This window comes from Antennarius striatus, chromosome 12, assembly GCF_040054535.1.
Source record: "Antennarius striatus isolate MH-2024 chromosome 12, ASM4005453v1, whole genome shotgun sequence".
Lineage (NCBI taxonomy): Eukaryota > Metazoa > Chordata > Actinopteri > Lophiiformes > Antennariidae > Antennarius > Antennarius striatus.
Window position 1 is genome coordinate 8586411 of NC_090787.1, and position 17913 is coordinate 8604323.

At 35.9% G+C, this 17913-nt stretch overlaps 1 protein-coding gene across 1 annotated transcript in view; it reads right to left on the reverse strand.

The window, feature by feature from the left end:
- The window catches only part of thsd7ba (thrombospondin, type I, domain containing 7Ba), a 178544-nt gene that overhangs the window by 45251 nt on the left and 115380 nt on the right, over nt 1-17913 (reverse strand). The window contains exons 10-14 of the mRNA XM_068330228.1: nt 17364-17595; nt 11905-12020; nt 9992-10124; nt 9207-9310; nt 73-264 (exon numbers count right to left, since the gene is read on the reverse strand). Coding sequence (XP_068186329.1) covers nt 73-264; nt 9207-9310; nt 9992-10124; nt 11905-12020; nt 17364-17595 — 777 coding nt within the window. The remainder of the gene's footprint in view (nt 1-72; nt 265-9206; nt 9311-9991; nt 10125-11904; nt 12021-17363; nt 17596-17913) is intronic.

Sequence of the window (17913 nt, forward strand, 5' to 3'; positions counted from 1 at the left end):
GAGCTGTGACTCTTACCTCAGGTAGAGATAAGTGATGCGCTTGTCGTTTGTGAATAAAAGTCTGCTCTTTACCTGTAAGTGATCGTTTTCGACTGCGTGAGGTGCCACATCCAGAGCAGTCAGAGAACTTGGACCATGCAGTTACAGTGCAGTCATCCTTGCAAGGCACCCGGCACTGTCTGATCTGCAGGGGCAACGGGCCAGCCCTCTGCAGGCACTCTGTCATATTGGCTGGCTCTCCGCTCTCTTCAACACAACTGATTCCTGAAAACACAGCCCAGAGTGCAGTTGCAATTACATGAACAACGCACATAAGACAGATTGTATGTCATGTAGTAAAACAATTGATGTGAATAAAATTCAGGCAGTGATAATTTTTTCAATTTTCCATAGAGATATTTTCATGTTCCTCCACATGAATTATCTTTATATTGAAGTGAACATCAACAGGAAGGGAAATACATCAATAGAAACATTCTTTTTCAAAAATAATAACGATAAAAGATATCCCTGTGCATCTTCCATGTTAAAATTTTGTAAAATGCTAATTTAACCTTCAATAACAACACCTACAACATTTGGAATAATGATGATTTATTTAACCAAAACAACAACAACAAAAAAACAGTAATTCCTGATAACACATTAACTTGAATGATGAATACAGTCTGTAAACAGAGTATTTTTGAAGCTAATCAATTATGAATTAAGACATTATAAACCAGAACTATAGTTGGAATATATAACTGTGCTAAAAATAAAAACTCAGACAGGACACGTAATTAGTTACTGAACAACTGCTGTGGCACACTTTATTCTCTGACTAAATTATCAAAGAACAAAGAGGCCCTTTTTGTGAGAAAAGACAGTTTGAAATACATTTAAGCTGAATAAAAGACACTTTACATACTGTACATATTTCAATACAGAAGAAATAAACCCCAACAACATTACAAGACATACAACAAAAAACATTTTACTCCAAAAGGTCATCATCAAAACTCTATTTTTGCTCAAATTATAAACACATTTTTTAAAAAAGGCATATCGTTTCCCAATAATAACAGTTGTAATTTTCTTTAAACCAAAGCTTTGCTCTACATAACAGATTGTTGCTGCATCTTGCTGCATAAATCTTCATACCAATGATGGTTCCTGATGACATTACAGTATTTATTTATTTATTTTTTTGCTTTGAGGTATAATATTTTTGAAGCCAAAATATAAATATTTTCTTATCAATGCTCATATGAACCTAAACCCTGCTGTGCAGAAGACTTTGTATTAAGAAACACATTTGTTTCAACATTTGTTTTATTATAAAAGAATCCATAAGACATTGTAGTCTGCCTATGTCTTTGACTCAGGCATTATTCTGAGAAAGGCAGACAAAAAAGTTATAATTTATTTTCACTGAGTCTCCATCTATGATAAATCGTCCTGCTTGGTCTAATGAAAGGCTGATCCTTGACAATGGGTAGAAAAAATATCCAAATTCCCACCTCCAGAAGGATATTTAGCCATTTTGACTTTAACAAAGCATAAGGCAATAAATCATCTTGCTACAGACTGGTCTGGCCTCTACATCATTCTATGGGGGATTACATGTTCATTTAACTGTATCACTTTTGTAGACCGTGAATAGTGAATCTAATGTTGAGAATCAAGTAGCACACTTACAGTAATTCAAACACTCCCCAGGCAAACACATTTCCAAAAATTTCAGTCTGCACGGCACTTTGCATGGGTGTTCTAAGGAATAAATATTCTGTGAGAGTTAGAGCTCTGGTAGAAACAACGCAAACAAGAAATCTCAGAAATTGGTAAATAGAATAACCAAACAAATAAATAAGAAAAACAACCTGTGTAAATGAAACAAGTCATATAGAAAAAGAAAACAAAATAAAACAAACGTGTCACTGTTATGCAGGAAGAGAAGGGGTGGAGGGATTTTGTCAGGTGCCACTATTTGGACAGGAACAGTTTTTTTAACTGGAGCTTTCTTGAACAGAAAAATAGACACTACAGGAAAAATACAATTTTGTCCACTGGCCACTCATCTAATCATTGAAGGAAACATCCCCTCTCCCGAAAGCCTCAATGTCATTGAGGATTTGCCGATATACAAACATGCCTTCAATCTATTTAATCGATTTCTATTTGACTTTTAAATCCTGCCCTCTGACAAAACTGTTTGGTTTCTGCATTTCTTCAGAGAGTGTGTAGGCTGGACATTTCCATACCAAGGCATCAAGTGGGGACTCACACATATGTATGTGTGTGTGCATATATATGTATATATATATATATATATATATATATATATATATATATATATATATATATATATATATATATATATATATATATATATATATATATATATATACACACACACACATAGTAGTATATGTACATACAGTACATATTTGTGTATTGTAATATCACAGCTTTGTGTGTTTAGGTTGTACACTGATGATATCAAGAAAGACCTTGAATAGAATTTCCCCCCTCAGACAAACTCGTGTAAAAAACAACAAATCATTAAACCCCCCAACAATATTGGCCTAATTAGAACCACTGTGGGAATAATTTCACGTCCCGGTTGACAAGTAGTTCTTTCCTTTTAAATCCAATAGTCTTCTCTTTTATCAAACTACTCCACCAGTTACAACCTCATTCTGTCATCCGGTTTCTTTTATTAGCAGAGCCTTACAATGCAAGTACTGACATTATGATTGTGAACTATGTGCCTTCCATTTTGACATTAAAATTTCTGCCTCTGGTTGCCCAAACCCATTTGTGTGGCCTTTCACATCATGCTCTCAAAGGTTTTGTCACGTATCATTGCCACAGACAGGGATTGTCTTTAATTATACAGTTACTTATAAAGGTGAACATTTATGTGAGCCGGTTGAAAGGAAAAGCTTTGAAAAGGATTCTCACACTTTATAAATTTAAATATCAATTGGTAGCTTTTATCAATTTGAACGTTTTGATTTTCTATCATTACTTTTAAAACAGGAGTTTTTCATCCACATAAAACCACTCCCATCAGGTATAATATTGTGCTAATTCACCTGTAACATTGATAGTGTGTTTTTTTGTTTTTTCTGTGTAGTGCCTTGGGGATAGGCCCCATGAATGGAATTTATCAACCATTACATCTAATATTTACTGGAGCAAAAGATCAACATGACTAATTTTCTATTGATTTTTTTTTTTTTTCGGAATGCTAGCTTTTCTCAGTAAGGGATACAACACCTCCTGCTGGTTACAAACCACGGTTTTGCAGAAATGGGACCCATTGTGTTGTTGTCGGTGTGAATTTTTTTGGATCTTCTAACACTACAAGTTGTCAACTATAACTTTGCCCTTTGAAACCTTGCAAACATTTTGACTGTTAGATAGCCTCTCAAAAAAAATTAAATAAAATATATATATATATATATATATATATATATATATATATATATATATATATATGATCCCTGCTTTATATATATATATATATATATATATATATATATATATATATATATATATATATATATATATATATATATATATATATATATATATATATATATATATATATAAAGCAGGGATCATGACTCTTCACAACCCCACTTATTGGAATGTGCCTGAATGTTTGAGAGCACTGCTTTACTGTTAAACCAGTTGAACCTATTTAACACCCAAATTGAAAATATTCACCACCAATTGTCCTCTTCTGGTAATTTAAGTTATCTTTTTCCTGCTCTGTGTGACCCTCTTTCTGGGTCAGTTAATGAATCTACCAACTGTGGATCAAATGTTCTATTTTATTAGAAAAAGTGAATCCTGAGACCCCCACAGAGGGAGGATAGACAGACTCAGACCAACCAAGTTGATCTCTCCTCCCTCTTCTCTATAATACCTGATATCGTAAAGTCTTTTCTCAGTTCTGACCATGTTCCTTCTTCTTCAAAAACAGCCGCACTGACATCTATTCTTTAACCTGGTGCAGACAGAATATTTACTGTCCTATTTCTAATTTACCATTCCTGTCAAAGACATTTGAAAAAAGGAAGGCCCCTCAGGTCCACTCTCATCTTATGGATCATCTGATTGAATAATTTCAGTCAGGTTTTCTTACACTTCACAGCACAGAGACATTCTTGTACAAAATCATCAATGGCCTGATTATGGCAGCTCTCTGATGTGAAGTAACCATCTTTGCACTGCTTGGCTTGAGCTCTGCCTATGATGCAATCTCACCCAAAGCCCTGAATTTCTAATGGTGTTCGCCAGGGCAATATTAGGTTCCCTACTTTTCAGTTACATTATTCAGATTTATTATCACATCCAGCTCGACCAATTCCACCCAACTGTGCTCATCCCCCCCGACTGTGTTTAAGAAAGTGATTCTTGGATGTCCTAAAACTATTTGAAACTCACCAGTGATAAGACCAAACTATTTCTCATGGACAAATTGAGCCCAAATAAAGTACCATATTGACAATTCAACAGTTCCCCTAGTCCACTGAGTTCAAAATTCACATTGTTAATGTACAGTACAAAGCCCAAATCAAAAAAATGACTTGACTATTCCTTACACCTAACACCACCATCATTCTTGTTCACACTATGATCATATCCTGATGTATTAGTTTTTATTACTCCATTGGCATCCATTTCTGCATTGATTTAATGATTCTGTATCCTACTTTTAAGAGTCATCAAAATCTGGCATGTTCATGATTGTCTAATTTCCATCACATCTTAAAACCCTCTCACAAACTGACAGTCTCCTCCTCTATCAACCTCACTGTACCTATTGCTTACTTGACAACCACAATGTTTGCAACCTTCAAACATGTTGACACTTACCCTGAAACCCAATTATAAAGGTGATCTATAATAATGTCTCTCTTCATACATTTATATCCGCAATAGGTACAAAGACAATGGGAAGGAATGGGAAACAAATGCATACATGCACTAAGCTGCAAAAATAGAAGCAATGGTTAGCTGAAAGTCTCATACGAATGAGCATTTATAGAAGTGTCCATTATCTGCTTATCAAATTGGGTGCCACAATCACACACTGAATGTGAAATTCAACACAATTAACACACATTTCACACCCTCACACCTTTCACATGTTTTTACACATTAAACTTCTCCATTTTTGTTTTTTTTGTTCTTTGTTTTTAGCTTGGCAAAATCACAGCCGATAAATATACAGTATTGTCAGTGAAATCAGCGATCATCACATTTTTACCCAAAAGTGCGCAACAACAAATAATTGTGATGTGTGAAGGAGGAGCAGCTGTCTTTCATAGTTCTGGCAGCTAGTTCTTACAGATGTCTGTAAACAGCACGCAGTGGTGGTTGTGGTTGTGATGTGAGACACGTGTGTGTGCGTGCGTGTGTGTGTGTGTGTGTGTGTGTGTGTGTGTGTGTGTGTGTGTGTGTGTGTACAGTGTATATGTTTATATATAATTATAATTATTAAAATGTTTTAATTAGTCATGCACAAGCTATTATGCATTACATGAAGTATAATTTGTTTGTGAACTTCGTTGCAGTACAAAGTTCATCAGTTTAAATGCTGAATGCTCACATCTTTGGAAGATAGGTCAAAGGAGTGAATGATATTAAGCTTATCCAGCAAATACAACAATGTCACATTAGATTGCCAGAGACAGGTCAGAATCCCTGTGAAGTAAGTTTATTGTTATCTGAATAATGTCTTTTATTTGTTTTGTTTTTTCCTGCACTGCAAATTTAGATGAGCCCTAAAAATACCAGTTGATGCTATTGTGTGTTGGTTGACAATGATGACTGCAGTGGTATTTGCTCCATGTTTCAGATAATTGATTGTGGTTAAAGGCATCATGGATGAGTCAGTGTCGTAGAAAACATTTCTGATGCTACATAAAAATCACAGCCAATATGATGTTAAGACATATAGCATCACTCACTTTATGAGTGATCATCAGTACACATGTAGTAGGCATTTTCAAGTGAAGGAAGTGACTCATCATTGTCTAATTTATTCCTAAATACAGATTATAACATGCTATTCCGTTAGTGTTTAAATAAATTTGCATGTGTCAGAATTCTTTCCAGGTCCATATGTGTTGAAGACTATCCAGACTAGAGGGGCACAGCTGCCACTCAACTGCTGAGAGCCAGCAAGCTTTAAAGGAGACAGCTGGAGGGCGGAGGCACAGCCAATCCTTGTGGAGGAATTAAAATTTTGCACCCTAATCTAGAGCTGTTTACCAGTGAAAGTCACAGTGAATCCTATTCTTTTCAAAAGAATCTGGCTCTCACCTTCAAGTGCAGCGGTAAAAGGAAGCCTGACATCATCAGGCTGCACAACTTACATCTTCATTCTCCAAAACGTTCCACTGCTTTGAATACCTTGACTACCAATGTAAAATACTGGTGAATATTGTGAGTATAAATCAGAATCAGAATACATTATTGAGAAAAAGCAAGTTCAATCAGTAGGAACAAAGAGCAAGAAGTGTCCCACAAGCAAAGCAAAAATACAGATAAAAGCAGATTTGGTTGAACCTGGAGTTTTGAGGGCATGACCCCCCTGCTGCATCAACATGATAATCCATCCATGCGACATATGCTGCATATCACAATGCCTGTACCAACATGCTTATTGCATAGTGTTGATGACAAATCTAAAATGATTTGTGTGGGAGCATGCCCTGGCAGAAATACTGTATAGTAAAAAGGAACAATTGTATTACTGTAATATTGTTTCAAGGCAGGAGATCTAACTAGGGTAGCAGCTGCAGATCACATATAACCACGCCAGTCAGAGAACTCCATACCTTCTTTTTTACCTGCCTGATTGTCTGAAACCAGCCATCTGAGAGCTCTTGCAATAATTTGCTTGAACAAGCAAATGATGTCAGGAAAAATTATTAGAAACCATGCTAGGAAAACCATTGCATCTTTGTCACCTTCACTGGGTCAAAAGTCAAACTTTCTTTATTTATCATTATACACAGGGATGGCACAACAAAATTTCAAGGCCAGATGGATAGTTGGTCTAGAGCTGCTGCACCTCGGGTGCGCCGCCACTACGGTCATGCTTGTTATTCTGACCTGCAGATCAAATCTAACTTTCAATTACGCTTTGGAGGAGAGAGTCTTCATGGACAATTTGCAGTTTCTATTGTGGCAAGCAGATTGGAGATAAAATGTTTGGCTTCATACAGGGCCAGCAGTTTTCTTAACATTTTAATAGAATTCGTGGTACAAGAAAACAGAAGCTACAAATAAAGAACACAAGTATATTATGATGGTAGAAATCTGAAACAAGATACGTTAACAAGATCCTAAAGGCCATTGCCCTGCTTTTCATCTATCATCACCTCATGTTTCAACTTGATAGTGCATGGCCCCATGTTGTAAGGACACAGTTACCGGAGGCAGAAAACAAAAGAAACAACCTGTATTCTCAATACGCATGTCACACACTGTGTATGACACGGTCTGGCACGACGTGAGCAGCATTTTCTTGTTCCTGCCAATGTCCAACTATTTCACAGAATAACTGAGCCAAGGCAACTGGTAACCGTTAATTCTAGTCATTTATTGACTGACTGATTATTGTGACAAGCCTAACAATCACTCATCAAATCATCCTGTTTGGTAGATTCATTATCAAGGGAAAAGAACAAGAAAAGAAAAAAAAGCAAATAAATCCTTAAACTCTGTGTGCCAATTAACAGTGTTGTGCCTATTTTTTGTGTGTGTATATATCTTTAATATACTTTATTCAAAGTTTTTATGCCCATTACTATTGTTCTACACATAATTATTTTTGCTCTAATTGTGCCCCAATTTGACATTTACATGCCATTTGCACTAAAATGCTTAAGCTATCCAGTGACTAAAAGGAAACCCCAAATACTTTCTTGCTCCCAAAAATTTAAATTTAAATTCCGTGTATCAACTGACTGCAAATTCTAGGCTTATATTTAAGATCTGAAATGTCACAGGTATTTAACAGTCATTTTCTAATCATATTCGCAGAGGAAGCGTTAAAGGTCAATGAAGGTTGCTCTTAACTTGAGAGTACTACAGACACTTTCCCAGTCCTCACGGAAAAGTCATAGAAAATCACTTGAGAAATGTCAGTCATAATTATGCTGCCAGGAAAAAATTTAAACTTCATTTGAATCCTGTCACAAAATGAGAACAGACCATTTCTAGGTTTTATAGGGACATTTGTTTTACTTGAAATTAATATGAAATTATCAAATTTAGAGCTTTGCTTCTTAATAATGTGGTCTGAGTCACTTTCATGAATCCCCTTGGCATCCACGATGAAAACCCCCCGATCGCCGGAGAAACTCATGGCCATCGCAGCCAAAAGCAAAAAACAAAACATTCTCAGATCAACTCAAAAAGCCAGTATGTAAAAATCTAAATAGTCCAGGAACATTCAGTCACTAATCATAATCATTTATGCTAATTATTGGGACACAGTACGAAACAAGTAAGTCTGCTGAGAGGTGTACTGATAATAATGATCATCACATTATAATAACTCCAGAAGAAGAAAAAATGAGACTATCCTCATCATGAACTAAACACAACAGTGTGTAGAATGACATTAATGAAGATGATATTTAAGGAAGGAAAAAACCCTTTCAAAGTAAAACCTTGTCTTAGTAAAAACAGATTCTGAATGAACAATACTAGCCAGAACGGATTCAGTAATGAAGTCACTAAAATAAATCCAAAAACAACTAAATGTGACATATTGTATTTTTCCATAACAGCAATAGTTTCACAGGAAGATTAATGACTTTTTTTCTATGATTTGTGAAACAATAATCCTGAAAATGTTTGTTATGGATGTGAGTTTGAGGCAGTGAAAACACTTTAATTTATGTATTCAGGGAAAATTTCTGTTTTACAATTTCGATTTTACTAAGTTGCATTATTACATGATTGTATTCCTTTTCCTTTCACTTTTAATTGAGAAACAGAATATTTTTATAATATATCAGAGAAATTACCTGCCTTTCTTATTTGTGGGGCCATTCTTAGTGAGCTAGTAGGTCTCATTAAATAATGAATAAATAAATAAATAAATAAATAAATAAATAAATGGAAGAGGACTGCTTAAATACGATGTGGTGGCAGCATTAAATATGTCAGCAAAGAAAAAAGACACTTGCCTCGTGTTTCTAACCCATTTCCACAGGGTTCACCTGGTCCTGATAAACCACGTCGTACAGAATCTGGAACCAGAGTACAGCTATGCCACTTGTGTGTCCTCCACCTACATGGAAACACAAAGAAATCTTGATTATTCTCTTTGTTTTGTAATTGCTGTTCTTGACCAAAGGCAAAATCCAATGTGAAGCCATTATTTATGCAAGAATATAACGAACAAGGGATTTTGTTAATCTTCAGATTCACAGCACATACGATTTTTTGCATTATTCAAAGTCTATAATTTTGCTGTTTGTTTCTGACCATGTCCATTTAGTGAGGAAAGTTTGGAAGAAAAATCTTTCAACCCAACGGTGATTCTTTTTTAAGCCTTAACAATTGAGTGGTTGTTGATACAAACTACAAAAATAAATAAATACATACATGCATACATACATACCTAAATAAATAAAAAAAATAATTAATTATATAACCATGCCTCATTTGTATTTTGCCCATGCCAGTGTTTTAACAATACAATTGGACTCCTTGAGTAAGGAAGCTTAGCTTTTTATGACAATCTCAATAATCCTAAACAGAATGAGATTATATGTCAAAAGTTGTGAGATGAGTAATGACTGTTGTTAAAACTATCATAAAAGCAAATGCTTTTCATTTCATTGGATTTCTGTTGTTGTTGTTGTAGCGCTTCAAAAACTGGACATATTTACTTCACAAGCTGTGCTACTTTACTGCTCAGAGGGTTACTTATCCTTTGAGGACAACAGCATTATAATTTATGTTTTACCTATACACTGGACATACAGGAAGCATTTCACACTCTCTTTCTTCATACAGCGTGTCAGGACACTCTTGACCACCATTTGAGGACCTCTGAATGATGATTCTATACCGAGACTGCGTGACAACAGTCGTATTATCTGTTGAAGAGGAAACACAAACGTCAGATAAATGCAGTGCTAAGTAGATACAGTTGATGCACAGTGTAATTTCCTTGGTGCAAAGTGAAATAATACTGACACAAGCTGATTGACCTAGTATACAAATTAAACATAGGCACAATCACAGCAGTGTAGTCTATATATTTAGTGTCAAAATTCATCCAACAGAGAACGGTTTGAAGCTGTGACGTCTTCCACTTCACTGCAGTCTGCTTTTGGACACACAACACTGCAATGGTTTCATTTGGCTCACGCTCTAAGGCTCATTACACAACACTAATTACTAAACATTGAAAATGGTGCAATTAAGAAAGTGATTGCATCATCAGTGGACCCAATGGACTACAGCATATTTACAGAGAAGAGATTCCTGCTCAATTCTTTTTAAAACAATTACATACTTTTTTGATTTCCAAGATACTTAGTGTACACATATTGAAACCCATTAAATGCCCATTTTCATCGTGATGTGTCAGCTTAATGTTACGGACAGTTAACACTCTCATTTACACTTAAATGTAATCATTGAATACACCAGAGACACCAAAGGAGAGAGCACATTTTTCTGGCAACATTATAAAGCTGGAGTCCCTGGTGGTAATGTTATTGTTAAGTGTCTCGTGCCTTATAAGGTTTTTATCTTATTCCTCCTATCATGACATTTTAAAATTATGTAGTCTTGCGTTTTGGATATATATTTGTACATCTCAAAATAAAACTAGAGCTGCATTTGAATTTCTTGTGTTGCAATTAGGTCATGTAGTTAAATTTTATAAACGTGTTTTATTTCATCAATTGCCTTTATTTTATGTAAAAATATGCCTATTCTGAATTTGAGGCTCACTTTTTGTTTTAAATGGTCTTATTGATCATTAGCAATACAATGTTAAATACGTAATTGTACGTTTTCTGAAATATACTGACATTTTCACCAATAGCCTAAAATGAATAGATATTCAATTGTTATTATAGAAAACAAAAATCACTTTAATAGGAATTATAAAAGTTTACCAACAATAGACCACCAACCACTACCTACTGAAAAGACCACCTGACACAGCCTAAACCTAAGTCTGACCCTAAATCTCCAACTTCACACAAGAGTGGAGGGTTGTTGTTTTTTTAACCCTAACCCCTTCAATGAAACTGAAAACAAAAAAAAAAGATATATGCAAATCATTGTATTTAACTTCAATACAAGACCATACCAAACATATCCATAAAGTTGTGATGCCTGCATAAAAAACAACAAACATTTTAAAAAATCATAACATCAGTGTTTAAATGTTAAGAATCTCTTTTGTGATATGTGACTCAGAAGTCCACGGCCTTGGTCCCTATTTAGTTCTTTATAATGGACCACAGCAGTTCAGTTGGGGAAGTTGGGGAGGTCTGGACGGCAGGGAGGTAAATCTAGTACCAGGCCTCTTAGTCTGTACTCATTCAGTGAGACTGTGGAATGTAACAATATTACTGAAAAAGATTTTGATTGATGACAGCACATTTCCATCCCAGAAATCCTCACAACAATACAGTGATTTATTTTTATCCAGTTGTTTAAACATTTTACTTCATCACCCCAGTGAGTCAATTTGTGGTTATTGCTGTGTTACTCTATTAATTATTACCATTGCTAGTTAATCCAGCTACTCAAACCTAGTTAATCACTGAACTTGACTACTACTGTATTCCGCATTTGATGTATTGTGTCTTAAGGATAATTTTTCCATGTATATTTCACATTCATGAGAAGGGTTACCTGGAATACAAGTTGAAGGGCAGGCAGTCCATTCACTGAAGGGTGTCACAATGCAGTCTTTCTTGCAGGGAAGCAAACAGGGCCGAACCATTTCTGGACGAGCAGGATCTGAACACCTAAAACACAGAGACAAACAGTGGTCTTAAATTCTCTTCAACCCCAAGGCGATAAATGATGTATTTCCCCAGTCTTGCTGGTAACAGGAGAGTGCAGTGAAACAGCTGGCCTGTCCTTGACATCACATATCTCGCCACAGGAAAAAAAAAAAAGTTGATTAGATGCCTGGTTGCTGGCAAGCTCAGGCAAAAGTGGACAAATATAAAAAGTTACAGATTTGTCACACATTCAGTTACATTCTGGGGTACAAATATTGCCATGTTAAAGGCATCACACTCTCAGTATTCATGCACAAGAAGTTCCTGTATGTTGTGTATCATGAGAGAAAGGTAAGTCTTGGAGTTGGTTGTGCTGAGCTTCTTATCCATAAAACCTAATTGTCATCATTTTAGCTTAAATCTCCTGACAAAAACTCAAAACATGACCACTCGATTACCATATGGAAGACAAAATTGTGATATAGAGAAGTATGTTCATTGATTTAATTGACTTGATTGATATAATCAATTTTAGGGAATTAATATTTGCTCATTCTGTTGTCATAGTAGCATAGTTACCTTTGCATAGCATTTAATTTTCAACCAAAGCCAACACAAAGGTAAATGCAACATGTGTAATATTTTTGTGTATTTTTTTTAATGAAATATTGTTTCAAATTTAGGATAATCATGGCAAAACTAAAACTGAAAACACAAGTGATCAATAAGAAAAGAATGCGTGAACGTGAGAAAGGCCATAGAAAACATTAATTTCTCTAGATCTCGTTACAAAAAGGATAAAATGCTGGAATTATCAAGATGGAGAAGTCCAGAAAATATGTGGTAGTCAGCTGAATCGGTCAATGCCTTAAATGTATTGATTTCTGACACCCTGCCCTCCAAAACACATGTAGACAGAGCGGGCAAATTATTGTAATGGTATGTGTCAGTAAGTTCCCTATAAACATAGATAAAATGAATGGAAGTTCAATTTCAGGTTTCAAGTTCATTCATATACATGTCCCAAACGATGCAATTCTTAATACAGGAAATATGTAAAAAATAAATTAAATATGTAGCAGTGTTACGTTTTACAATGAAGCACTACCTGAGTACATTAAGCATTGTACAATGGGACGTAAAAGAAGAATATGCCAATTTGAATCAATTCTTTGGGAAATTGTCTTCTGACATTAAAAATGACAATGCTCAACAATGCTCAGATACTTGGAACCAACTGCTGTATAGCCTAAAGACAGTGGGATTAACAAAAAGATTAAGTTGGAGATCTGGAGTTTAACATGCTACGTTATTCATTTGGAGTCAGGAGAATAAACAAGATTAGGAATGATCATATTAAAGGAATTGTGTGAGTAAGATAATTTACAGAGTGAGGCAAACAAATTGAAGATGCCATGACGAATATACATCAAGTGAAGGATGTTTAGGATGGAGCTGCCAGGCAAGAGAAGAAGAAGGCTAAAGAGGAACTTTATAGAAGTCGTGTTAAAGAACATGCAGCTGACAGAGAAAGGGTGAAGTAGAAATTAATGATCTGTGGTGACCTCTAATAGGAATGGCTGAAAAGGGGACAAGTGAACAACTCACATGAAAAAAAAAGATAGATTGAAAGTGTGCCCAGTGTGGGGTTTGAAAGTATGATTGGTGTAAAATGGTAGATTACTACCGTAATTCATTTTTTCACCTTTTTAGAGAGATACATTGTCACGCCTTCTAAAATCAGAGGTTGGCCAGTTTTAAGGTTCTGGTTCCATCCATCCATTTTCTGCCGCTGTATTCGCGGCAGCGGGTCACGGGGAGCTGGAGCCTATCCCAGCTGGCATAGGGTGTGAGGCGGGGGATACTCCGGGCACAACGCCAATGTGTCGCAGAGCCACACACAAAGACAGACAACCACGCGCACACACACTCACTCCGGTTCTGGTTCTATCCTGCTAATACACACACACACACACACACACACACGCACGCACGCACGCTCACACACACACACACACACACACACACACACACACACACACACACACACACACACACACACACACAAACAAGCAAAGAACCCATAACCACTTCAAATATCAGTTCCAATGCTTGCTAGTGGAGGAAATAAAGGAAAAGAAGGGCCAATAATTGCCTCCACTATTATGGAGAGCAACAGCTTAATATGTGAGCATTTTAATATAGTTGCTACCTCATATTCCTCCTACAAAAAATTTTATTTAACAGACTAGAGGAAAAATCACAGTATGTTAGGTTCATTATATAATTTTGTTTGAAGTTCATTAGCTTCTCTTCGAATGCTCTTGCTGAAGTCAGTGATGTCATTACATACCTTGTTAGGGCACAACGAGGCCATTAAACACACATGAAAAACTCCTGATACAGTAAATGATTGAAAGAAATTTGTTTTGGAAGGCTAGTGTGTGCCCTCAATTTTAACTACCGGTAAATTCCAGGACATATGTTTATTTCACATCTAAAAAGGTTAGAAATTAAGAAATTTATGAATAACAAGAAACTAAAATTTTAATAAAAATATTGACACAGAACATAACAGAAAAAAAAGTTATATTAAAACTAAGTTTAAACAGCAAGGTGGAGCATTTATCTCATAGAAATGTGCACAACAGTCACAGATTTTTGTTGTGATAAAGGAGATTGAATGTTCTAGGAAGAATAAATCAATCAAAGTCCACCACACAGCTGCTAATTAGACCTGTGAAAAGTGAGGATATGCAAACTGTTTACCAGTGAATCATTCCTGCCACGCCAAGGACACAATTATCAGGTTTTAAAGAGCACTTCACAGGGTTTTACCAATTTTTTTTGTTTTAAAATAGAAAATGAATTTTAATCACTGCCTCATATCTTGTAGAACATGTGATCTACTCTTTGGCTGTGTTGCATTTTATTTGTTGTTCAACCTTGAAGTGGTGCAGATTAATGCAGCTATGTAAAATCTAGTAAGTCTGAGCTTTGATGTCTTAATCAAGAAGAAGCCAACCCCTTCTTTAACACACGTGAACAGCCATGCACACACATAATTCTAACACCTTTTAAATAGCGAGTGACTTCCTTTACTCAAGAAACAGATCCAGGTCTCACTAGAGACCCAGCATGGGGCCACATACCAGCAACTGCAGAAAGTCAGCACAAACAGGAATGAGATCAAAGTACGCCAAAGGATAAGAATTCATAAAAACCCATCCTCCCCTTGCTTTATCCCCTCTCTCTTCCTCTTTGCAGCGACGCATGCTGGAGGGCATGGCAATGCAACAGAGCAGCTAGGTGAAAACTGCATACTTTGCCCAGAATGAAGGGATCAGGCTCCCAATCAAAGCCAATGTTCAGCTGTAATATGGTTAGGAACATTAATTGTCTTTCAGATGTTGGTGATTATCTCTTCAAAATGCAACGCCTACTGTAATTAGTCCTACACTGTTGAACATTTATCTCCTCAACAGAAACAAAATATAGCATCTGAAAATCATCTAAAATTTTTATTTTTTTCCCCAAATGATTCCCTAGATTCTCTTCAATCTAGTGTACTTTTATTCTGCCGTCACAATATGTGAATGCATGTATTTATTTATCAACAGTTTGTATGTAAGTTTCTGCTTCTACTACTTGGAAGGCACACAAGAGGTTGTTTGGCATTTTTGTAGAGACTGTACTTAGAGTTCTGATGGAAGATTTCTATAATACAGCAATATTAAATTGAGTCCCTTTGTTGGTATTGAAAGTTGATCTTATTTACCAAAACAAATATCCACGTATTACACAATAGACATTATTACACTCTTAATTGACATTTATTTTGTTTATTAAAAAGTACTTTATCTTCATTTCTGATTAAAACACAGTAAATTTAGTCTACAATTTTCCTTAAGGGCTCTCTACTGACACCAGGAAAAAGCCTACTGACCTTTCACTGAGCCAATGTCTGTCTGGGAGACCTATTTTCCTTGCTACTCTTCTGGATATTTTCTAAATAAAATGACCTTTCTTAAGCAGCTTAACAACAAAAACTTTACGGTATCTGTCAATCAGATGATAATAATTAAGAAACAATAAGAACAATCTTAAATTCAAATATATCTAAAGAAAAATGGGTTTAAGCTAAGGAAATGGCAGACTCCTATTAGTACAGAGCAAGTGTTACTAATACAAATACTGTACCCAGTAATAATCTCTGCCATTCTATATGGAAATGCAGTCAAACCCTGACCATGTCTTTGAAAGTGTTGGGAGACAGCAGAAGGCTCAGTAAGTTGTTATTGATGGTTTCTCCACTGCTAGATATGAATAGGAAAGAAGGGATTTAATTCACAGCATACGGCACCGGTAAGATCTGCTAGTGGAGCATGGATGACAGCATTCTTTAAAGCCTCTGTGTTGGGAGATAGGACATTCATAAGAAAAAAAAGCTCTCCATAATCCACTTTATGGCACTGTCAATAATGTACTGCGGTAAAGAACGGTAAACTTTTTGAATTATTTATAAATCTATCTTCCTGCTGAGGGTTATAACATCATTATAGTGACAGCACATAAGCGCTGTGCAGTGTTCGGTGTCGTATTCCTGGAAAGGCAGTAGACAATGGTGGAGCATAAGCAAAATGAATCTCAGGTTGATATAGAAAAAGATCCTAGACACCGGCAGAATGCACAAAAGAAGAGCTCAAAGTACAAAACTCTGGAGATGTATTTTCACAATGCATCAAGTCCTTTGGGTCATTTGTCACTAAGTAAAAGCACACAATATGTTTTCAAGGGAGTTGCTGCTGGAATCATAGAACTTTAGTTTGTTTTTCTGTGAAGGAAACATGATCACCTCTGAGTTCCTCTGCTGGTTTTACAAGACTCTTTGTTCCTCAGCTCCATAATTTTCTATTTGTTTCTCTTGGGAACTTCTTTGCCCTTCCGGTGTCTATAACTAAGCATGGTGGCAATGTCAGATAGTTATAAAACAGTAAAATTTTATGCTTCAAAGTTCCTTTCACAAATTTGCATAATGACTCAAGAGTAGACATATTACTCGCCATGAGACACAATTCTTCTCATTAAACATTTAGAATAGGTAAAACTCATTTATTGTCTTTACGATCAAATGCTTTACTACACAGATTTTGGTGAAACTGCTTGCCAAACTCTATAGTTGTGGTTTTGTAATAAAAATATGACAAAAAGCTTTATACCACCTTTGACGACAATTGAGAAAATAATTTATACATCATTTGAGGACGAGCTAACTGGGAAGAACCTTAAAATATTGAATTGAGTAATCACTATATAAGACCGTGATAATAATATACATAAGACAAGACTGGTCAAACCACATACCTTTTATTGATGACAGGTCCTGTGTTCATCTTTATACAGCTCACTTTGCGGATCTGAACTCCCAAGGCACAGGAGGAGGTCACGTTCAAGAAGCTGGATCTATTCACATCTATTAAGGCATCCTCAATGCAGGGACCCCAGGCTGAGGCTTCCCAGTAGAGAACCATACATGGGTGGTCATTGCAGACTCTCCACTCCTCCAGGGCTGCCGCAGCTGGACATCGCTTACCTTCTGGCGTACAACACACAGGAAGCAACCTCAGAGTCAAAGACAGCTTTTTGATGTGATAAGTTAGATAAACCCAGTGCTGTCCAGCAAAACAAAGCTTTTATGCGGGGTGCATGTTATTTGCACAAATGTAAACTAAATTTGACCTTCAGTATGAGCTGTAGTTCATTGCTAAGTCATGATATTGTCCGTGCCCACCGGCTGCTTTGTAAAAACACAAGTGTTTGTTTAGTTTAGCAGAGTAGAATTTACATTTGTTGTCATTGCAAAAGGAAAAGTCACAATGGGGTCACAGTAAATTATTTCACAGAAAAACACAGC